The sequence below is a fragment of the Lonchura striata genome, chromosome 5, assembly GCF_046129695.1.
Source record: "Lonchura striata isolate bLonStr1 chromosome 5, bLonStr1.mat, whole genome shotgun sequence".
NCBI classification, from domain to species: domain Eukaryota; kingdom Metazoa; phylum Chordata; class Aves; order Passeriformes; family Estrildidae; genus Lonchura; species Lonchura striata.
The window spans coordinates 23939289-23962981 of record NC_134607.1 but is presented as its reverse complement, the minus strand read 5'-3'; the positions used below and the strand labels follow the sequence as shown (position 1 = coordinate 23962981).

The following is a 23693-nucleotide window of genomic DNA, read 5'->3' as shown; positions in this document are numbered from 1 at the left end:
CACTACTGGGTTTGTGCAATAATTGCTGAGCTATCATTTAAAATGTAGGAAAACAACAAACCCTCTTCCAGTGGCATTTGCAATGTCATAGCTGCTATTTTTTGCACTGATTCTGCTCTGGGAAGTAGCTGAGCTCTCCAAGGAAGTCGGGGAAGAAACACGTACCTTGTGGTTCCCAGTCACACCTGGCTGTGAGACAGGGTGCAGAGGAAAAGAGCTGCCCACCAGGCTGATCAAAGACTAAATGACAAGTGCCAGCTGTGTTTGGGATTCTGGGATTCTGGCTTACCATCCCACTAAAATGGTCCTCTAAGGGCCTTAGATGTGCATCCAAGGCATGGCCACATATCAAGAGAAGTGCTGGGTGTTCATATCTAAAGAGGACGGAAGGCTGCAGTCAACAGCTGTGCTGTACGCTGTGTGAGGAGTGGAGAAACCTCATGCTGGGCAAAAATTGGTTATGAATGGAAAAAAAAATTACACGGAAACCATGACAGATCTCAACCAGAGCTCTCAGGGAGTCCTCTGCTTGGGCCAGATGATCTTTTATCTACCCTCTAGGACCATCTCCTTTGGCAAGGCTGGGGGACTTCTGCGGGTTTTTTTTCCCTTGTGTCTGCTGTGCCACACTTGGAGGCAGAGCACTGCTTTGGGCTGGGGCTCACTGGCCATCCAGCCGGGGGAAGTCCTTGCGCTGGGAGCAGACCAGAGCCAGGTGAGGAACACGCAGCAGCACAGGTTTAAACACACTGTTCGCTGGCTGCTGGTGCTAAGGGCTCCGGGTAAGACGAGGAGCTGCCAACTGGCAGCAGGGGGCGGCTGCATTCCTTCCACACGTTTTAAGAATCTAACATTAAAAATACTAATTGATGTGAGCATACCGACAGGGTAGTTTTTCTGGTGCCCTTGGGCTCGGACTGCGCTGATACCCAGTGCTTCCTGCGTGCGCTTTCCAAGCTTCCATGGGGCAGACGGGGCTGCTGGGGCAGCAGCGGCTGCGCCTGTTTACTGCTCTTTACTCCTGCGATGTGCTCGGAGGCTGCCTGCCGAAACCGCAGTGTGCAAATGAACCGGGCTGTGCTTGTAGGGCAGCAGGGTGAGAGCCATCTGCTGCTGATCAGACACGCAGAGCCGCAGGGCGAGAGGCCGGCTCGCCTCCGGCTCGCCCCCGGCTCAGCGGCACCTCGCACCCGGCACCCACAGCCCGGCTCCCCCGGCTCCGGGACACCGCGGAGGCTGCCAGCGCTGGCTTCTGCTGCAAGGTCGTTTCCCGAAGCTTCACCAAGCAGCGTTTCTTCGGGATGTGCTGGGTGGTTTTGAAGCTATGCTGATCTTTGCTGCAGTCCTTGGCGGGGATAAAAAAAAAAAAATCTTTGGCAGGATTAGGCTTTGTAGAATATAAATGACCATTAATAAATTTTTAGTGTTAATGTAAGTGCTTGTATCAACTGAAAGCTGAATCACTTAATCAGGCTAGCAGCAATTAAAATGGTAATTTTTTCCTGTACTAGATTCTGCTTGCAATTTTTGCTCAAGTAAAACTCTTTGAAGTTAATTGGAATTTTGATTAAAGCCTCCTGGATCTGGGTCTCTGAATTTGTACTAAGGAAGGTTCAATATTTGCTTTGGTTTTCTGCACATGGAGTTCATCGCTATATATTAGCGTGACTGTACAATTAGTGGTAACAAGAACAACTCCAATAAAGATTTCTGTAATCTAGTTCTTGATATACTTCAGAAGAGGTCTTTTATCACAGAATGGCTTTTAAAATACTGCTAAAACAGGCTGTAAGATCTGAAAACCTTGATTGATTAAATTGTTTGTCTTAATTATTTCTAGTCCCAACGAACGGCTTAGCAAAATTCTCTTAACGGTAATTCAGAACTTGGATGGGGTGGGAGGATGGGAAATGTCCCTGCTCTTTGCCTTTAGCGCTTGGATTTTGGTTGCCAAAGCAAAGGAAAAAAAAAATAAGAACCTACAGAAATTACATTGTAACCATTAGTAGAATGTAAAGTAACTGTGGTGGAACAGCTTTCAAAGGTAACGTTTTGTCCAAAATGTTGTAAAATAAACCCCAAGCAAACGCAACCCCCGACCAGACTGCAGTAAGGCACTCTAGGGTTTTGTGACAAGGATTTTCAGGCAAAAGAGTGCTTTTCTAAAAGCTGTGACATAACTGGTGCAAATATTGCTTAAACTTCACTTGGGTCAGTTGCTGGTATGAGAAAAGCAGAAAGAAAGAAGTGAATAATCATGTGGAAATTACACTGATATACCAAGCGTGTGGGTTCTTACTATCTGTCTCTGTTATAAGAAGAGTATTACAGCTTGTGGTAAAAATGCAGGTCAATTCGTTCTTGAGAACCCCTTTGGTATCCATTAGCAAAGTTAATCTATCTACATGTATTATTTGCCTTAAGGAGACATATATTAAATAACGAGCTGCAAACATCCTGGACTAAGAAGTACAGAAGTTTATCAATAATTGAAATAATAATAACCAAAAGTTTGTTGTGACTAGGGGGCTTCTTTCTTTTATTTTGTCCTAACATGGTCATTGGAGCACGTTTTCTTCCTTTTTCCGGTCTGACAACTCAGCAGGTGGATTCCAATGTGAGGGAAAGGAATACAAGCAGATCTTTGCAATTCAGAGAAATGTTCTGTTGTTTTGTGTCTACTTTTTCTGAAGGTCTTAATTTTGAGAAACAAAGAAAATTTTACCTTAAATATTTTTCCTATTCCGTCTAAAACATAGACACAGAATAAAGGAAGAATTAAAAAGATCATAACTTTTATTGTTATTATTAACTATTATTTTGTAATATAGTATAAATGTTTTGAATATGCAACAGCTATGCTATTAAATACCAAAACCCTGTTACAAACTGCTAGTTCTGCCTAATGATTATCCAAAGGGTTATCATTCCCTGACAGTGGACTTTGAGTTCTTAGATGGCTTCAGCAAGGGTAGGCACCCTGCCAGTTACCCAAACCCATACCTGTGGGCAAATGAACACAGGCAGACTAAACAACTGAGATGAACACATTCACACTGTGCGTTTGCCATTTCTACAGTAAGGTTTGTCCCGCCTCAGACTTCACGTGCAAACAGCACCCAGTGACATTCAGTCACAGCAGAGGAGCAACCGAGCACACTTGTGGGAGTAGGTAGTTGCATATGTAGAAATAAGTCCCTGCTCTGATGTAAAAAGTTTCCTAGGAGACTTCAAAGAAAAAAAACCCTCAGTCTGTTGTTTGAAGTAGTGGTTGGGAAGAAAAAGCACATTTCTGCAGACTGGTGTGTGAGGGAGCCTGGATACCTGAATGCCTGCTCATAATGTGCTTGTTTTCTCACGCCTCACCCAGGAAAGCCTTAGTTGCCTGGAAGAGGCGGCCTGAGGTCCTGCTTGTTGCACGATGACTGAGAGCTACACGTGCGCTGTGCTCACAGAGCCCCTGCGCGCTGGTAGAGGCACAGAGGCACCCCCAGGACCCAGGACATCCCATCGGCCGGGTGGATGCAGCTGGATCGACGCTGAAACCACGATTATCAACTGGATCGACGCTGAAACCAGGACTGACATCGCATCAGCTGGATTGACACTGGAACCAGGACTGGTGATCCCTTTTTCTCTCTTTTCTCCCGTTTTTATATTTCTCTCTGTCTCTCTCCTGCCCTGCATCCCCCCCCCCACTCCCCCCCACGCCCCTCAATACATATTTTCTTTCTTCCTTCTCATCTTACCCCTTTTTTCCAAAACCCACTGCCGTGTGCTTATACAGTAGGTCAGGGACTAACACACCAATTTCCACGCCAAGTATGTAATTTACTAGTCAAACTTTCTGATCGTTCGCGGGCCCTCAGACCCCCATCGCTGCTTTCCACCGCGAGCGTGCCCGAATCCCGGCCGCTCCCTTTCCCTCACAGGCGGGCCGTGGCGGGCACCTGGCGCTGAGGCACCGTGCGGCGGCTGCCCGGGCAGGGGAGGCGCGCCGGGTCCGTGCCGCAGCGCTTCCCCCGCCACGCCGCCGCCCGGGGCCGCGTTCCTGCGGAGAGCGCCCGTAGACGCCGCGGCTCGGCACGCTCGGCGGCGGGCAGCGCTCCCTCCCGGCGCTGCCCCCGGCGGGAGGCGGGACGGAGGCGGCGCGGCCGGGGCGGGAACCGCCTGAGGCGCCGCTCCCGCCTCCTTGGCTCGCTCGCTCCCTCCCCTCCTCGCCCCCCGCTCCCGCCCCCTCTCGCGCGCGCGCCGGGGAAAACGTTGCGCAGGTTCTAAAGCGGCGGCGGGGGCGCGGCCGCGCGCGAGGGGGCGTGTGAGGGGGAGCGGCGGGGAACGGCCGCCACCGGCACAGCCTCGGCCCGCCGCCGCCCGCCCGCCCGCCCGCCGCATGGAGCTGTCGGCCATCGGCGAGCAGGTGTTCGCCGTGGAGAGCATCCGCAAGAAGCGCGTGCGGAAGGTGGGCAGCGGCGGGGCGGGGCGGGGGGAGCGCGCCGGGACACCCCCGGCCCCTCCCGCCGCGCACCGGGAGCGGGGAGGCGTGGTGGGTGCGCGCGCGGCCGCCCGGTCCCCGTGGCCGTCCCCCGGTCCCCGTCCCCTCACACCCGCGGGGGAGGCACCGGCACCTGCCCGGGGCTGGCGGGCGGGGGACGCACGTGTCAGCCGTGAGGCGGTGCGGGGCGGAGGGGGGCCCGTCGCTGCTGGGGTTCAGCCGCTCTGCAGGACGAGCGCGGGTGACGCCAAACGGGAGAGCCCGAGCCGGAGAGGGTTTGGGAAAGCTCCCGTGACTCAGTTTCCCCAGCCGCGGAAGCGCTCCCGGCCCCGCAGAGTGTTGCAAGGATTAACCTGTAAGCATGCAGTGTGTAGAGATCCTCTGGTGGAAAGTTCCTTACAGGGCAGGGTTTTTCAACCTCGGGAAGCTGATTAGACCCCCAAGAGGAAAATGAAACTGGTTCTCTGCCTCAAATAGCCGAGTGCTTTCCTCGCTCTGCCCTCCTGTAAAGGTGTCTGTGGCTGCCGCAGCGGCTTTTGGAGAGTGGTCGTCCTGCCTGCACAAAGGCCTTTGCCATGCTTTGGGAAGTGCTTAACAAACCCCTCAGCACAACATTAAATATTTTGATAGTTGTTCACGTTGCTTGCAGAGTCCTTGAATGCGGCTTCCAATCACTACACTTTTTTTTTTTTTTTTAAATCTTGTACTTAGAGTAAAAAAAAAAAAAGATAGCTCTGAACTTCAGCTGTGAGCTGCTGATTGCTTGGGTCGAAAGGATAAATGCCTGTGATGGATGGAGGAGTGTTTGAGTAGAACGTGTAGCAAGTGGAAAAGAACATGCCAGAGACACTTCATAGGTTCTGATATACTGTTTCTTTTCTCTGCTTAAAAAAAAATTAATCTGACATTTGCTCCTGGCATACATCTCCTTCCTGCATTTATGTGTGCTGACTTGTAGGTTTGCCTGTGAATGTGTGAATGGTTTGGTCTTGCTCTCTGGTTGGCTTTTAGTGTTCTGCCTGCAAGCCTTCTGCAAAGCTATGCTCCAAGCTGATGGTGGTACAAGCATGCTTAAACACCCCTGTGTGCCCAATTTTTGGAGAAAAATTTACAGCAAGTGTAGTTGAATGGGGAAGTGGCTATGTTTTGAAAATGAAGTGGTGGGACACAAGCTTTTTGGTTGCAGAGTTCAGTCTGTTGCATCTCGTACTGTAGCCCATATTTAGTTCCATCATTCACCTATTTTCCTCCGCTTTTTCCACCCTCAGGGTAAAGTAGAATATTTGGTGAAGTGGAAAGGATGGCCTCCAAAGTAAGTTGTGTTTACTTGTCTGTTTTTTCTTTAATATTCTGTAATGGCTTGCACTGTGTCTCTGCAATTGAGCATTTCATTCATAATGGGTAGTGGCTTGTCCCTCATTTCAACAACAATAAACAACACCAAAGAGCCACAAACCAAACCCAAATTTGTTTGTGAATTGGCAGCTAAGGAATACAAACTGCGTGCCAGTCTATTCTGACTGGTTTTTGCCACCACTGAAATATTTCATTGAGATACTTTCTAGATACAAATGTTTTTAAATTCCTTATGAGTTCAACAAAGAACCCACATTCTTCTGAACTTGGAATAGCTCCTGCTTTTCTGAGTCAGCACCAAGAGGACCCCACTTTATTTTTAGAGCTGTCTGCGGTCTTTTAAAATAGAAAACGTGTTGATGGTTTTGTCTTCCTCTGCAATTCACCAACGGAAAGGGGCAATATTTCAGATTTATTGATTGTAGCCAAATGCAGGTGATCTTTGTCCCTTGAAAATTACCACCATGCCTTCATTTCCTTGTCTGAAGCCTCCTGTTACTTTGAGTGCCTTTTCTGCTTTTGCTTTGGTTGCTCCATTGCAAAAAAGAAGAAAAGTTTGGGTTTTTTTCAGCATTGCTGTGCACTGTTTACAGACACTTCTCTCATTAAAATGCAGCTGCTCTTGAAGAAGAGCAATTTCTCTGTGCTTAAGCAGTCTGTGAAATGCTTTGAGATTAAAAGGATTAGGCAACTGGAGAATATTACTCTGTCATCTAGCAGTCTAGTAGAACAGCCTCGTGGCCAATCCATATGGGGCCCAGTCTTTGCTTTTCTGTTTGTGCCTGTGTGTGTACATACACAATGTGCGTGGGTACAGCAGTGTTACACACGCAGTTGCTCTGCGCGTTGCTAAGCAAAGGGAGCCGCTTGGTACGGGCTCATCCTCGCAGCTGCAAAGTGGGGCCCGCCAGGATGGTTCTGTAAGGCTGTACCTGGAGTCCAAGAAGCTGAAATGTGTTCTTGGGTGCCTAATTGTCATGCCTAATCCTGTGATTATAGGCCATGTGTGAAGATAAACAGCTTCCCTTCTCTGGTGGTGGTGGGAGAGGGTGACTTTGTTCTTGAGAGTTCTGCTGTCAGAGTGTAACCTTGTGCACTTGTTGAGCACCAGCTGCCGTGTAGCATGGGTTGGACTGCTTCAGCCTCAAATAGCCAAGTCTTACTTAATCACTGATAGAGGGTGGGGAATGTATTTGGAGCCTGTGAGTCCTCATCCCCTCTTGGCCAGAATACTGATGTTTATCCCATTCTCCTTTCAACAAATGCATTGAAGTCTTTCTCTTGTAAAGCCTGTTGCCAAGAGGGTGGGCTGAGGCAGGTTGTAATGTTTCTTGGACATAGTAGGCTTATTCCTAACTGCTGCCTTTCCTTGTCCTGCACCTTGGAACACAGTGGGAGACAGAAACACTTTGAGGAATTAATAGTACAGTTCCACTGGGTGCAAGATGATGTCAGGGTTCTCTTATTTTGATATATGGCATGTCTAAGCATCTTCCCTCTTTCCCCAGACTCCAAATCTGAAGATTGTTGATTATTTTTTTGTCCTTCCTCCTGCCTGCCTCCACTTTAACTATTGTCTCAGTAGTTTGAATTACTTAAACTCAAGATGCTCAGAGCATTGGAGTCACTTTCATCCCACTCTCAGTCTCTGTTCCTTGTTTCTAAACATATATGTGCCTGTGATGGCATGCATCACCACAAGCTGTTCGTGGCTTTGTGTCTGTTTCTTCATTCCACATCCTTCCCTTCCTTAATTACCAACCTTGTTTCATTGCTTTTTATAGTCTCTCTACCTATTATCCTATCATTCCCATTGGAAATATCATGGAAGAGAATAAGGATAAGTCAGTAGTTTACTGCTTTCACATGCAATTCACATTTCACTTTTCCCCCCCCCCTTCTTAATAAAAAATTCTTATTCATGCCCTATACCTCAGATTTATAGATTGCACTGCTGAAGTCAGGGAATGGAGGAGTGACTAGCTACAAGCTTGTTTACAACTTGTGTTGGAGTTAAAAGGAGGGGGAAGAGGAGGAGTAGAAGGAGGGGGAAGGAAGATCATATGATCTGTGTTTTCCAGAGTGCCTGCTCTCTGCAGTTTGCTGCAGCCCGGGCTGTGTGTACCCATATATAAAGCTCCGTGTGCGCGCGCGCGTGGCAAACTCAACCATGTTTTTTTATATGCAGTGTTTTGCCACTGCAGCGAAGCCAGAATCTGAACTGCAGAGAAGAAGGCAACACCCACCAGGGTGTTTTTGGTTTGTTTTTTTTTTTTTTTTTAAGCAAATCTCTTTTCTTCTCCTGCCTATGAAAAGCAATCCAATGAATTTTTTTTCCCCTTGTGGTGTTATTTTTCTTAAATTTGTAGGATGAGTGCCAGAATCCCTGCAGCTGGGAGGAAACCTTCCTCTTTTGAAACACTATCTTGGCTTTGACAGCTCACAGTCAGGTTGCTGCAGGAGGCATGGGCAAAGGAGGGAGGGAGGGAGGGATCAGCTCATTATGAAGACATGTCTGTTCTTAATTCTCTGATGTACAGTGCACCTTGAGATATTGGAATGTCATATTTTTGTTTCTCCCTTTTACAAAGGAATTGTATTTTCATTTCTAGACCCATCCTCCAGTATTGTTCCTGTATTACAGTACCTTTCTTCTCTGTAATGGAGAGATAGAAGGGAAAAGCATTCCCAAACCACCTCTCCTGTGTACCCCATGTATCCCGTGTCCTTACATGCAGCCTGTGCTTCATCCAGAAATGTAAACATCCTAAAATGCTTTCTTGCTGTTTAAAGGCACTAATACAAATACACCCTTATGCACCTGCATGTGACTCCTCTCTGGTCCTCCTCCCCAGGGTCTGGTACAAGCTCTGCCTCCAGGCCTGGATCTCACATTTCAGAAAAGTTTGGGTTCTGAGTGTTTGAGGATTCATGTTTGCTTTCTTGCCTTAGAGTTTGTATGGTAGAGACACAACACTCACCTTTTCTGGGCAAGTGTGACCCCTAAGAAGTAAACATGCCCCAAGGACCACTTTATGATTCTTTCAGCTTCCACAGTGGGAGCATTTTGGCTGCTTCTCCCTAGTGTTAAGTGCATCTGTGCTCTTTGGGAACCAGTTTTGGAGTTGCCTGCTAGGTGTGTTCAGTCCTTTCCTGAGTATCTGATTCCTGTCGCAGCTGTCTGGCTGTCGAGGAGGGAGCTAGGGCAGTGAGTGACACCGTTCCCAGGCTACTTCGGGAGTATGAAGCCTGTTCGGAGCGGTGTTGGCGGCCCTGTCCGTAATGCAGTTGGGGTACTTTGTATGGATGAGCTCCGCTCCATAGGAACAACCTGCAGGGGGAGCCGAGCAGGAGAAGGAGGCGTTGGCAAGTGGCCATCAGCTTGCCCCAGGGCCCAGCTCCTAACATATTTGGTTGAACGGCATCAGTGGAAAGAATTAAATTCTTAAATGAATACTTTCAGCTTCAGTGATTAGAAGTAATTAATAATGCAGGTGAGAAAGCGTACTTACTCTTTGAGGACTCTAAATTAAAAGAGACCTATTTTTCAGAAATATGTATCAGACTGTGCCTCATTGTTCCATGGGGTTTGTGGGATTTGAGGGAATGCTGCAAATGAGAACTGTTTAGGTATGGACTTAAAAACAGTTTGTGAGTGTCTGCACAGGCTTTGCACACAGTGTGGAGGGGGCCCTGGGGAGGAAAGTCTTCCCCATTTTCATACAAAGAGCCGCTTGATGCTTGGCCCTGCCTGTTTTGGGAAGGGGAGGTGGTATCTGGGAAGTTGGGGAGGGAATGGCTGGGATTCCTCAGAGCTCTCGCAATGTTGTGGCAGGCCCCACCAACCCTTGTGAAGACAGTATCCAGGGCTGCAGCACCCTGGTAGCAGGCCTGCAGAGAGAATGTTTCATTAAAATATTGTTTACTTTTTATTCCTTATGTTTTTCTTCAGATACAGCACATGGGAGCCGGAGGATCATATCTTGGATCCTCGCCTGGTAGTGGCTTATGAAGAAAAGTAAGGACACATGTTCTTTCTCTCCCTGGACACAGGAAAAATAAAGTGTTTTTATTTCATTGTATGCATAAAGTTCCCCATTCATGCATGAAGTGTCCCTGCTTCAGTCAAAGATGAGATGTATAGCAATGACTCCTGCTTGATTTTTGTACCCTGGTGTGGGTTGAGATGGAGAAGACAGGGTTAAAGCAGCTTTGATTGGCACTGTTCAGGAAATGAGGCCAAGAACAGGCAGCACTGAGCCAGTGAACAATCAGATTCAGGTTTTAATCGGGTCCAGAGCTGGACTGGACTGATTTGAGGTGGGAAGCTTCTCTAACCCATCCTTGATTAGCTGTGTCAGAGAAATTCCTCTATTGCAAAGTTTTCACTCCTACAGGAAGCAATTCTGGGATGTTTTCCAAGCTCACACTGGTTACCATTGGGTTTTATTGAAGGAAATTGAGGGAGCTACGCTGCAAAAGATTGAAGTCCCAACTAGGTTTTATGCTGTGGTATTTAGTGCTCAGTTTGATTTGTATTCCTTTTTCACAGGGAAGAAAGAGACCGTGCATCAGGGTACAGGAAAAGAGGCCCCAAACCAAAGCGCCTCCTACTGCAGGTAGCCTCTTGCTCTTCTGTGTATTTCTAACTCCTTAGCTGCTGTGCTGCTCCCCTGCTCTCAGTGAGGTGGAAACTGTCTGTTTGCTGTTGCATGGACAACATTGGAGGTAACAAGTTAACATAATAACATTAAATCAGTGTTTAGGCAGATAGTTTTAACCTGTTAGATGAAGAGCTAGCTAATTTGTCTTTAAAAAAGCAAAACAAAATAAAACAACAGCTCTTTCTCTCTGAACTAGGATTTTATAAAGTGTGGGCCTGGATAGCTGCAGGATACCTGGTTTGTGTGTTCTTTTAATTTCATGTTGAGCTTGGATTTTCCATCAAGTCAAAGGTAGCCCGTAGTTGGAAGCAGAGTTTCAGCATGCTTTTACTATTGCCAAGCAAAGCAGCTCATCCTAGGAAACAGGTATTAGGAAGAGCTTAGAAGGCAGTTGAAGAGGGGAGAGCAACGGTCTTGCAGAAGCAGCACATCTTATCCTAGCTCATCGAGAGGTTCAGAGACTGAACAAAGAATATTTTCCTGGTTCCCAGTGGGGAGCCCTCACTGCATGATCAGATGTCTTCTCTGACCCTTGCTGCATTGGTGTCTTGGCAGCGGCTATATGGCATGGACTTGAGGAGTGCTCACAAGGGAAAGGAGAAGCTCTGCTTCTCTCTTGCACGGAGGTTTGGAGGAGGAGACAGTAGCCTTCCAGGGGCCAAGACAGGGCAGGCAGAGTTCCCCGAGAAGACTGGGGGTGCAGTCCTGCCATTCTCTCTCCGGAAGCAACGCAAAAACCAGAAGTACCTACGACTGTCAAGGAAGAAGTTTCCGCGCATGGCGAGTCTGGAGAACCGAAACTGCAGGCATGAGTTCTTCCTGAATGATGCAGTGGGCCTAGAGGCCAGGCAGAGCCCCGAGGACTGGGAGGCCATGCAGCACACCAGCAAAGAAGGTAAGGCTAGTCATTCTTTGGTGAAGTTCTGGGGAATGTGAAGGATGTTCTGCATCCTTCTACCTTGGTTACATCCTCCTGGGATTGTGGTAGCAGCCCTTGCTGGCCTATATTATGTCCCTCTTGTTTGCAGGTTTCTTTCTTGTTTGAAGAGCACAGATTTTTTTTTTTTTTTTTTTTGTCCTGGTGGCACTATGTAGTCTTATATTCCTCATACCCCTCCCAATGTTAGAAAACGTGCAGAAGACACTGCAATTTTTCCTCCTCTTAAAATTTCCTCCCAGCAGCGGTGACACACAAGTATGACAGAAGAATTCTGCCTCTGTCCACATTATCCACATATGTGCAGTCTGCTGCTTGGCTCAAAAGACTTTGGCTGGCAGTGGGCAAGCTTGGACAGTGGCACTCCTCTCATAGTGCTGCTTTAAGAAGCATACAGGAATACTGCTAGGAACTCACAATATACTCGCTGCCCCCTCCTTCTCTTTCCTCTCCACACCCCTCTAAAGCCTCTTGATATAGAGCTATGTGAGAAAGGGAGAGAGAGATGAGGTGAGGATGGTAACTCTTGCCTGATCCCACTGAGTAGGCAGCATGAGTGTAGGCATGGGAGATGTCCAAGCACATTTGGCATTTTGGGGAAGGATACCAGTAGCTTGTGCAGGAGGGTTGTGGGATGTGTGTGTTGCTCTCAGTTACCAAGGAAACTCTATCCCTGCATTATTAGAGCTTCTGAAGGCGTAGCTTTCCTGAGGAGTGGAAAACTGGGGTTTGTGCTGCTTGTAGTAGCTAAGGGAATCCTGTTACTCCTTGCTAGGAGTAGCTGTTAGCCAGGCTGGATTAGGCAGGATCTTAGGTAGAGCGCTGTGTTCTGGGGATAATCAGCACTATTCCCTCCTTTCTGAGAGAGACTGGATTGGTGCTCAGAATCCAGGGAGACAGCAATGGGAGTAGCACAGAGGAACCCAGTGTTACATCCTGGCAGTGAGGAAATGTGTGCAGCTGTTCTCCCCAGAAGTGTGGCACTAAAGCACTTGGGGATCAGAAGAGTGAGTGGCACTACAGAATTGTAAAACTATTGTTGTTCTCTTCTTGACACATGGGCTGTGTGGAATCCCAGTTACTGTTAGGGGGAATTGGACTCTTTCTGAGGGAAGTAGAAACCACTGGTGTTTGAGACAGAAGCCAGGAAATACACTCTTAAGGGGATCTCATTCTTTGTTCAGGTTTGGACAGCAAGGTATGTAGTGGACAGGTAGAGTGACAAGGGAGAGGGTGTGTTTTCCTTCCTCTCTCTTTACATGGCAGTCTCTGGGGGCTGTGGGGAAGTGAACCTTTGGGTGGCAGAGGGGCTGATAATTGTTCTTACAGTGAGAAAGTGCAGGGGTGCTTGAGTTTCTTGTATGGAGCTGTCTGGGAGCAAAGGAGGCATATGAGGAAAAGCAGCTTCTCTGTGGACCACTACTGTGGGATTTTTGGGAGCATCACACCCAGGCTGTGTTGCAGGTGCCGTACAAGGCATTTGTACTCCATTTTATCTCCCTTTGACTCCCCTAGGAGTATATGAAGAGTAAGAGATTTTACTATGTGTATGAAGTGTAAGAGATTTTCATTTTTGCCTTTTCCACTGGGTAGGGTGTTTAGAAGACGGTGAGTTCAAACCAGGGTGAGGATGAGTGTGCTTTGCTGACACAAAACCAAATTAGGGGCTGAGATGGGATGAGGGATATGGGGGAAATGAACTTGGTGGTTTTACAGAGTCTTTTGACCTCTGCGTAGGCTGCTCTGATACTACTATGTGTCTGGACTCCTGATGCTCCATTTCCCCTTAGCCTGTGAGGGTAGGGCTTGCACATCTTGCTCTGTACATGCAGATTCAGTACAGGCTGATTTCACCTATGGTTTGTCAGAAAGGTTCCATCCTTCCTTTCCCTCTCCCCTTCCTCCTTTCTTCTCCCTCACCTCTGTTTCACTAACATGCTCTTATGTGCCTTTCTTCCTGAGCAGATGTGGATGCCAGTCTCCCTTGGATTCCCACTGTGCCCCCCAGTGAAGTGACAGTGACAGACATCACAGCAAACTCCATCACCGTCACTTTCAGAGAAGCACAAGTGGCTGAGGGCTTCTTTCGAGACCGGAGTGCGCAGTTCTGAATCTGTTTGCAATGCTCCCCAAAACCAGTGCTTTTAGGGTGGGGCTAGGGAAGGCTTACATTATCCCTGAAGAGAAAAAAAATTCAAAATGTCTCCTCTTAAAATGTTTACAGAGACCCTTTTTTTCTTTCTCCTTTTCCCCCTTTCAGATACGCAAAAAAGAGCAGTGTAGGGGGTGTGTATTTGTCATTGCTTTGTCCAGCTGAAAAACTGACAGCCCTTTCCCTGGCAAAGACTCCCCTCCTTGATGTGACAGCAGCAAGCTGAACAATTTGCCTTTTATCTTGTTAAGTGGCAGCAGCTGCATTTGTGGGGAGAGGGCATGTGGAGGTGGAAAGAGAGCTGGATCTCTAGCCTGCCGCCTTGTTCTGCAATTGATATCCCTTAGATAAAGATATGTCTCTGTACGTTGCTCTTCCCACCTTCCTCCTCCCTCTCTTCCTGCAGCAGTGAGAGGCGATGGATCCTACCTGTGTAGATAACTCCAGCCTGTTAAGACTTTCTCTCCAGTGCTGTTTTCCCTGTGGCCTGCTGTCAGGACTTCAGAAGCATATTTGCCTGTCTGTGGTAAGTCAGTCTTTGCAGCATGGGTCCATATAGACAGCAGAGCTTTCTCCCTTTGATTGTTGATCATGCGGAAAGACTGAAATGCATCTCTGAAATCCAAACTGGCAACATAAATTCAATTTGCCCTCATTAAAAGCTCAGAAAGCCTGCATAGTTGAGACATACCATTCTCTATACGCTAAAAAGGATTTGCAGGCTTGGCTCTGCTGCATGAGGAATGCATTATGGAAAGCGGGGTCCTCTTACCCTTTGCCAAATTCAGTATTAATAACAAATCTTGCCCTGAATCTGTGGTAGTATGTTCATTGAAAACTGACTCCTCTCCCCTGGGAGGAGGTACTAATAGGACAACTGAAGCATTGCCTGGCACTGCAGAGATATCTAAGATACTGGCACAGGCCCAGGATGCAGGAATTGGACAGAACTGAGCTAGAAATGGACTTTGATTAGCAGCAAGTTCTGTTCTTGGATCCCATAGAGAGATTCAAAATAAACAACATGTGGGGAAGGCATGTATTAGATCTGAGGAGAGGAAAAATTCCTAATTCTTAGCCATGAGAATTCTTGGATTGTGCTGCCTGAGTGATACTCTTCCATGACTCCAGTATCCTCACAGTATCTGTGATTCTGTACTACTTTACTGATAGGAACTTCCCCTTGGAAGGCTTAAAAATCTTTGCCAAGGAAAGTGGTCTGCATTTCAATAGACCCACCTGATCTTGCACTTAAAAATGCCTTGTCCTGGACTGCCTGTGACACTTTGAGGTTTTTGAAGAATTGCTGTATTTTGAGTTGGTAGTTTAGCAGAGCATCTGTTCTTGCACATGCATGTTCTCTTTCATTTTTAAAAGCAAATTTTATTTAAATAACTTAATTTTTTTAAAATATAGACCTTTTCCAACAGAAAGCAAGAAAAGTAAGGTAGTCTAAAGTGGGAACTGCAGGTCAGAGTGCTTCAGGGTAACATTGGCTACTGTCATGATCACTGTCCTCAAATACTATGTTTCCTTACTGCAACCCACCTGAAGCATCTCTTATCTGCTGTATTTATTCAAAATGAAGCCATGAGCCTTCTTAGCTCTGAGATAAAGACACCTGTGGAAATCCTCAATTATTTGTTTGAGGGGCTTGGCTCCTGGCCAGCAGAATTTGGGAACTCTAGGGTTTCTGGTCCTCCAAACATCTATTTATTATAAAGTGCTTGGACTGCCACTGTGGGTTTTTACTAGAAGCAATTTTTACCTCATTTAGGATATGGCAGCTCAATGTAGATTTAGGATTTCCCCTTCCATTTCAGAGCTGTTGGAGCAGGTCTGTCTTTCATGGCATCAGAGGAGTTTCAGGATTGCTGGGAAGTTCTTGAATTTCTGGACTGACCTTTTGTCTGTCAAAGAAGTAAGATGGGAGTTTTATTATGGAGAAATCTGAGAGGGTGAGAAGTGGAAGCTGGGGAGGGAATTATGTGGTGGGAGGAAGAGTGAGTGGGAAAGAAGCTTGCAATAGCTAGCAAGGGCAAGCTGATGAGGTAAGCATGCAGGCTCAGGATGTTTGTTGAACGTGGGTGTCCAGAGCGAGGTTTCTGTGTCTGGAGTTGCACTCTTTTTTGCAGGATGTGGGGTCAGACAGTGTTGTTACCATCACCCACACACCCCCTTTTCCTGACACCTGCCAAATATGCTGAATACCTGCATCTCTCTTTTGTTGTGACCAGTGGACACACCACATGGCCCAGTCCACTCTTGTGAGTTGGAGCAGGTCAGGTAGTGATGGTTGCAGAAGCATAATGTTTTAGCTTATTTTAAAAAAGTCTTGAACTGCATCTCATCCTCCTAAATCTTCATGGCATTTATTGGATCTGTTTTCTTCATCCTAATGCAGCAACTGCCACCTTTGTCATATCTTCATCTCGGTGTACAAATGCAACAAAAAAGCTTCCTATTTACTAAGTTCCTGGCTTTGGCTGACATTAGAAGCAATATCAATCCTGAAGCAGGAAAGAGCTTGTCCTAATAAACTAGATTTCCATCCTCTGCTTTTCTCCCCACTCTCCACCTGACACTTCTCAACACTTTGTTTTGGCATTTTTCTTTAAACATATTTTCTTTCTCTTGCAGTGGAGTTTTCAAAGACCTATGGTGGTCTTTCAAAAAGGATCCACCCACAGCTTCATATCTTAATCATTTTTTTGGATCAGGCTATCTAGTGTTCTGCTGGTGACTAATCATCTTGCTACACAAAATGTGGAACAAAGTACCTGGCTGCCATGCTGCTTTGTGTCAATGAGGAGATAACCATAATGGGGTTAAGACACAACAAGCTGCATGTGCGTGGGTTTGGAGGAGAGGGTGTGAAGAGGAGTTTGTGGTAGGAAATGAAGCAGTTACTTTATTGGTGTGGAATTTTTTTTGACATTCATGAATTCTTGTTTATCTCAAAGAACTTTTCAAGAAGATTTTTCTCCTGATCTTTTAAAACGTGGCTCTGTACCACATTGTCTGCTGACATATCACTGTAAACTTCCTTGGTAGAGCTGGTCTTCAGGGACTTTAAAATTAGCTTTATTCCACCTCTGCAGGTATAGAGAGGGTTTTACTAATGATAGAAAGACAGATTGTCTGGGTTTATCTCTTCTCCCCAATATTATCCATCTACCAGTTCAACCCAAAACCTGGCAGTTGAATTGGGACCTTCTGTGCTAACATATCATGAAAATCAGATGCTGTGTTTGGATCTTTGTTAAGCATTCCGTTTGATTAGAAGAGCCGGAATAGCATCCAGCTGAAGCTGAGTTTAATAATTCTATTTGAAGCACAAGCCAAGAATAGAAATGGGCTAACTCTCTCATACCTTGTTTGGCTCCATGGCTGTAAACAAGAAAAAATAAACTTCAGCCAGTGAAAATTACTGAACTGTACACAAGAAACAACCTTCTCTGAGAACTGCTCTAATAGTCATTCTTGGAACTGTTTCTGTGTGAAAATTTACCAGCAGTGTTGGGGGACAGAAGTGTTTATTTTATAGATCTTGCAGTGAACTCACTGTCTATGGGATAGACCTGAGGGACTTCATGAGACTGGAAAGCCTTTTTTGTTAACACTATGTTTAAAAAAAAAAAATCTGTATGGAAAGGACTGCCTCTGTTCCTGGATGGTTATAAACTAGATATTATTGCTCTGGTATACAAGTGATGCTTTGGAACAGCAAGTTTTAACACGTAAATAGTGGCATTAAGTAGCCTCCTGCATGCTCCTTATTGTCTTGCGTTTGCTTGGGGGCCCTTCTGCTTGTGAAGTCAGACTAAGGTGATTTTTTTTCTCTTTATGTTATTTTTTTTTCCAAGCAAGACCAGGATATTATTGTGAGAACATCCAAAAGCAGTTCCATTTGCCAAAATAAGCCCAAATTTGTTAGTGAATTGACTCTTGTTTATATCAGAGCTCAGACATAGAGAAGCTTATTGAGAAATGAATGGCTTTTTTTGTTATTAGTGTTGTGAAACTGTCCAGAATTGTTCTTCTGGTGTTTTGTGACTGGATGTATAAAATTGTTTGTTCACCTCACAGGGGGCCCTCGGTCCCAGTACTGTTTCATGCTGTACGCTAGCTAGTGCTCCTTGATGGTTTCACTGGAACAGAGAAGGGAGGCCTCACACAGGTCAAAAAGTAGGCAGGGTAGCTCAGGCAAGTGCCTCCGTGGTAGCCACAACAGAGGCCGGGGTGCAGAGACAGTGGGGGCTGCCAGCCACATCTATGTATTAAGCAAAGCAAAGTCTACTTACCACCTCTCCACCTCTTCCTCTCCTCCCAAGTTTTGAGCTTCTGTTTTCAGAAGTAGGGAAAGTACAAAAACCTCCTTTTCTTAGGTGAATTGGTATCTACCCATCTTTTGTTCCTCCCTGGCTTACCTGCAGCCTAGGAAAAAGGGGACAGTGGGCCTTTCTGGGAAAATAATAGGGACAAATGCTGGTCAGAGAAGGGAGGGACAGGGTTGCCTCTGAACTGCTCTCAGTAGGTGGTTGAGGAGCGGCCTTTGGGTCAGCTGGCAGTTGAGAGAGAAGGTGTGTTATAAGCAAAGAACTTGTAGTGAAACTGATCTCTTGCATCTGTGAGTGAAGTTCTGAATGGGCCTGCAGAGAGGTGAGTGCTGCATTTATATATCTGTCTTCTGCCATTTGGGAATGCAAGGGAGGTGTGTATGTTGACAACTTGCATAGGGTAGTGTCTACATAAAAATGTATAGCATTAGAACACATTGCTTTTGCCATGCCTGTTGTAAATGTTTTCCCCAAGGGCATGATAAACTTGTTTTAGGATAATAGCTTATGATTAGCAGGCCACAATGTCCTGCACCTGAACTTACTGTCTTCACAGAGAAAATGTGAGCTTCTGGGTGTCCAACCACCTGGATTCGACACACAAAGGTGGTCAAATAGGAAAGCTTATAAAACAGCCCCAAGACAATTGGAAGGAGAGTGAAGCAATCACTTAAAAAATGGAGTTCAGACCCTTCAAATCCTTTCCTGTAACTAGCACTTGCTGTAGAGATGACCCCTTTATCTCTTTCACCTCTTTCTCTTTCCCCCTTAACTTCTTGAAGTGCAGCAAGCGTGCAGGAGATGATCCCTAATTAACCTGGAATGATTGAGGTAAAGGGCTCCATGGGAGCATTTGGGGCTGCTGTGGATTGCTACGAAGTTGGGATGGGGTAGAATTCCTAAGAATTGGAACCTCCATCACAGCTTATCTCATTACTGCGGTATCAAAGTTTTGGCTGGGAGGGGAATTTTGGAGGAGAAGGAGGCGGAAAACATTTTTTTATTATTATTGTTGGTTTTTAACCAGAAAATGTAGTGTCAGCATAAAGAAGCTTTTTGCAAATCTGTCAAAATGTTAAGCAGCTTTTTTTTGCTTTTAAATCTGAAGTATGTTTTGAAGCACTTTGGAAATGCAAAGCACTAGGAGTGCTAAGTACTCCTTATCGTCTGTCTAAAAGTGGCATTTGAAAAGCAAAAGATGTATCTGTTTCAGGCCGCTGGCTGCTCCTTCTCATTTTTCCAGAGCTGCCACCCAGCCTTTTGCCTCCCTCCCATGGGGAGAAGTGTACTCCACCATGCCGGGAGCAGAGGGTTCCCTAAGAGAGAAGAGGAGACATCCTTGCCTTTGGGGCACAGATTGGCTTCCTCTCTCCCCACCTCCTTAGAACGAGGAAAGGGAAAAATGAAGTTGAGTTTCAGTTTGAGTGGTCCTAGTCTGGAACTATGACTGTTTCTTCCAGCTCTGGAGACATCTTTGTAGAGTTTCCTGTCTGAAAAATTGCACCTTATTAGCTTAATTGAGGAACAAGGAGATGTCTGTCGTTCTGCAGGGAGTGAGGAAGAGGAAGGGAAGGGTGAACCAGGAGCTGTCTCCAGTAGCTGCTGGATTTTTCCAGAGGCCATTTCCTCACCTCATCTCCAACAGAACAGCAACAAAACAACTAAAATAATTTAGATGAAGCTTTTGTTCTGTGTATATCAAGAACCTTTTGAGCTGGCTAAAGGCAGAGAATCCTTTTCCCTCACCTGGTCAGCTCTACAGTGTGGGGGTCAACACCCCAGTTCTCTTGCTGGGTTTTCAGCACCAACCTTTTCCCTCAGTGTATACACATCTAGAACGCTTTTGCACACTGATTCACCTAATTTCGCGTGCTCCCTTTCTGATGCAGGGGGAAGATGGGGAACAATGGGGTGAGTTAGAGGGGAGGGTCCCTGATTATTTTTGTCCCTGTCCCTTCAGTTGTTGCTGTTATTCCTGTCAGCACGCTAGAGTATTGGAGTCTTTGCACACAGAAAGCTTCCTTTTGCACAGAATGAGCTTCTAGCTTTTGTACAGACTAATTGAATGTATTTGGGGAGGGGGGGAAATAGGGAGTAAACCAATTCCAAACAAACCAATCAGAGTATAATGCCTTTTCTGAGCGAGTATGTGCTGTAAAAGGAGATTGTAATAGCAAAGGGAGGGCAGGCTCAAGTATAATTTGACACAAAGTGTGGTTTTATTTTTGTACTGATATGGATAAGAGACTGTACAGCATCTATTTATTTAGATGATTTATGTGGTAAATGTTACAAACAAAATTATTAAAATATTAAATATGAGAACTGACATTTACCTCATGGTATGTTTGTGTGGTCATTTACCCCCCCTTGCTTTAATTCTACAGCTGAATTATTTTCCAACAGTCACATCTGTTGGTGTATAAACATGCAGTGCAGTTGGAAAAAGAATTGAGAACATGCATGTGTGCATGATGAAGATCAGTAAAGAAGGATCAATGAAGAATGGAGCCTGAAAAGGGCTGCTTCTGACGTTACTCGTTACTTTGATTGGAGGAGGTCAAGTTTTTATTAATTTTTAATCCACTGGGTAAGTTAGAGCTGTCCAAGGGTGACCTGGGATGATTGGTCTTTTATGGATTATAATTTGAAGAGGAGAACGCTGATGGCAGGGTGGCTGTTGCTCTGGGTTTAGGAGTTCTCTACATCCTTGCATGAGGCTGCAATGCCAGGACAGCTGTGTCAGCACCAGGAAAGTGCTGGTGTACCCCATATCCTCCATCTCATTGGAATGGATAAAGTCTGAGGTGAGGCCTGGGCTGCCAGGCATGCTCTGCTGTGCTTGCCAGCAGGACAGCAGTTCTCCTCTAAGCCAAAGCCTCCAGTGGTTTGGCCAGCAAGGCTTCCAGGGACCTCTTCAGGAGCACAGCTGCTTCTGGGTACAGTTTGGCTCCTGGTTCACCCCAGGACTTAGCTAAGGAGCTTGAGTCCTGGAACTGCTGATACTCCATGGAGGAAATCCCAAATGTCATTTAGTTCACTTGGGTGCCTGGCTTGCTCCTTCAAGGTTTGTCCCACTCTATCCTCTGTGGAGGGGGAGGCCATGTGTTTATCAAGGTACCTGGCCAAGAGAATGGAGCTGTCTGAGATACCTCTAGTAGATTTAATGTGGGAGTGAGCCCTGCTCCTGAATGCACCTATGGCATCAATCACAAAACCATGTGGAGCAAAAGCAGAGGGGGATGGGGTGCGTTTCCTGAGTCAGTCACGGCTCAAGGCAGTATGGTTACATCTTGCCTGTGTTACCAAAGTGCCATCAGCATGCTTGCCTTGAATCAGGGAAGCTCGAGTTGAGTGATGGCATCAGAGCAGGACTCCAGCCAGCCACTTATTTTCTGGCAGCAGTTACCAGGTCAAGTGAAGTTGTAAGAAACTGCAGTGCAGAGTTACGGGAAAGCCTGCTCTGGAGATTGTGTCTTCCTACCTCTGCCAAAGCTGCAGAGGCTGGCTGGTACTAGAAACAGCTTGTCCTTTTGCATGCATGTGTTGGCTGGATTAAAGGTTAATCTGGGCAGTCCTTTTTTTAATAATCTGTTGCTATGCCACCCCTCTGTTCTGTGTGGTGCAGCTGACTTGCCTTGCGCAGCTCTCCCCATTGGATGCCTGATATCAAGGGCACTTGGCGATAGGGGAAACCACAAGGGTTGAGCAGTTTGATGTTCTCTGAGAAGCACAAAGTGAAATGCAGCCTGTGTGACCCCTGTGATGCAGTCACTTCCTGTCTGTTCAGTGCCACACAGCTTCCCTGCCCTTCACAGCATTTTGCTTGCCGAGCAACTGCTTTTGAAACAAGACTGAAAAAATCTAGCGGACTTGTATAATCATCCTGAGCCAGCAGCAGCCTGGGCAGCTGGGCCTGCTTTGTGAACTCCTAGGCAGGCCCCGGGGATGTCATAGCATCCTATCGGTGTGGGCACAGCACAAACTCCATGGGCCTTCTCTCTCTGCTGCATCAAAGAGTTACTGGGCTGGAGGGCTGGTTCTGGCCACTGCTTGGGCCATGCTGAGCCACCTGTACCTGGTGTTCAGGGTCAGCTCCAAGGGACCTACCTTTGCCTGTGTGTTTTTCAGAGCTGCAGCAGGGAAATCCCAGCACACGTTCACCTGGATGCCCATAGTGCCAAGGGTTTGCTTGCAAATGTACACAGCATTGGCTTGAGGAGCTGGGCTGTGTGCACTGTTCCTAGTATAGGTGAGGGACCGACCATTTGCTTTCTAAAATCTGCTGCTCCTAAGAGTAACCTCACTGGAGTGAAGAGCAGCAAAGTCAGTTGCTGCTGACTTGTAGCTTTTCTCCTGGAGATAAGTGCTGCTACTCCTGCCAGGTCCACAAAATGAGCTTGGAGGCAGCTACTGACTTTGAGCAGGTGAGTTTCTCATTATTAAGTGTCATTTCAAAAACACATAAAAATTCTCTCACACCTGCTGCTGTCCCTCGTGCCCCTACACCACTGACGTGGGGTTTTTATGTGAAAGATCTCCTTGCTCTCCCAAAGCTTATTGCTTCCAGGCACTGACTTCCTGTTGCTATTAAGAAGTGCTACAGTATATCCTATGGCACCAGGGTTTTGCAGGCAGCGAGTTGCAAGAAAAATATTTTATTTCAGTGTCTGTAGTGAACAATAGCTGCTCGGGGAGGGCTATCTTTCCAGGTGGCTTGGGGCTTTTTTTAAGTGTTTTACTAGAAATGTGAATGAAACAAAGGAAATGCCCAACAATGCCTTGAACAGCTGGATATTCTGCTACTATTTTGCTTTGTGAGAGTACAGGGTAGATGAAAGTGTTGGGCCATACCTGTGCTGTGGTAGCTTGCAGTGATTTGAGCAGTGGCTGTGGCTGGAAAGAAGGTTCTGCTGACAGGTGGAAGGAGAAAATAACTAGGTAGAGCACATAGAGCTTTCTGAAAAGCTGCTGCCCCTTCTGGTCCATGGATCATGGTGCCTTTTGCTCCTGTCCTGAGGCAGGCTGTACTATTTGTGACCCACACATCTGTTTTGAGACAAGGCCACCAGTCTTGGTTGCTGCACATGTGTTTGTGTAGCTATGTAAAGACTTTTCCCCCTGTTGATTTAAGGGTGTCTGCTTTTGGGGGTGGATGATGTTGTTAGTTGAAAGCTCAGTTGCTTGATACTCAGCTACAAATGAAAAAGTAGTTGTTTAAACAAAGTGAACAGTAACAAATGCTAATTTAAATGTGGATGGTGTTAATGAACACTTAATGTGCAAAGTTAAAAAAGTGAAAGGCAAACTGCAATGGATGTGATGGACTTACTCTTTTGGAGTCACTTTTAAACATATGAAGAACTGAGATTAAGAAAAAGTGTCTAGAGAAAAGGGGCAGTCCAGAAGGACTTGACCCACTCTAGGTGAGAGTCTTGGACTTTTGTTCTTGCCTGGCCTGTGATGCCAAACACCTGAGAAAGGGCCCCTTAAAGCCTATGCTCAAAGTGAGGGGCATGACGTAAATGCAGAATTATCAGCAATGAAGCACGCTGTGTTTCAGTCCCTGACTGCAGAAACATGTCCAAATTGTTCACATATCCTGAAAGAGGGTCTGTGTGATTGTCTCCATCAGCATTCAGCAACTCTCCACTAACCACTTCAAATGGGGACATGGCAGTGGGAGCGCATCCTCTCCTGAGTTGCTTTTCCTCCATGCAGAGAGCTTGTGTTGGCTGCAATATTTCGGCTG

At 46.4% G+C, this 23693-nt stretch overlaps 1 protein-coding gene across 3 annotated transcripts; it reads left to right on the top strand.

The window, feature by feature from the left end:
* The first annotated feature begins 743 nt into the window (after positions 1–743).
* CBX7 (chromobox 7) lies at positions 744–20270 on the top strand. 3 transcript variants are annotated; one of them, XM_021554061.2, is made up of 7 exons: positions 744–782; positions 3371–3622; positions 5761–5804; positions 9801–9866; positions 10401–10467; positions 11068–11407; positions 13415–20270. In XM_021554061.2, exons 2-7 carry the CDS (start codon positions 3422–3424, stop codon positions 13558–13560), a joined length of 864 nt encoding a protein of 287 aa, XP_021409736.2. In that variant the 5' UTR covers positions 744–782; positions 3371–3421; the 3' UTR covers positions 13561–20270. The 3 variants fall into 3 exon arrangements, with proteins under 3 accessions (XP_021409736.2, XP_021409735.2, XP_021409737.2); XM_021554060.2 differs by lacking the exon at positions 744–782 and adding an exon at positions 3071–3168; XM_021554062.2 differs by lacking the exons at positions 744–782; positions 3371–3622 and adding an exon at positions 4313–4459.
* The last annotated feature ends 3423 nt before the right edge of the window (positions 20271–23693 follow it).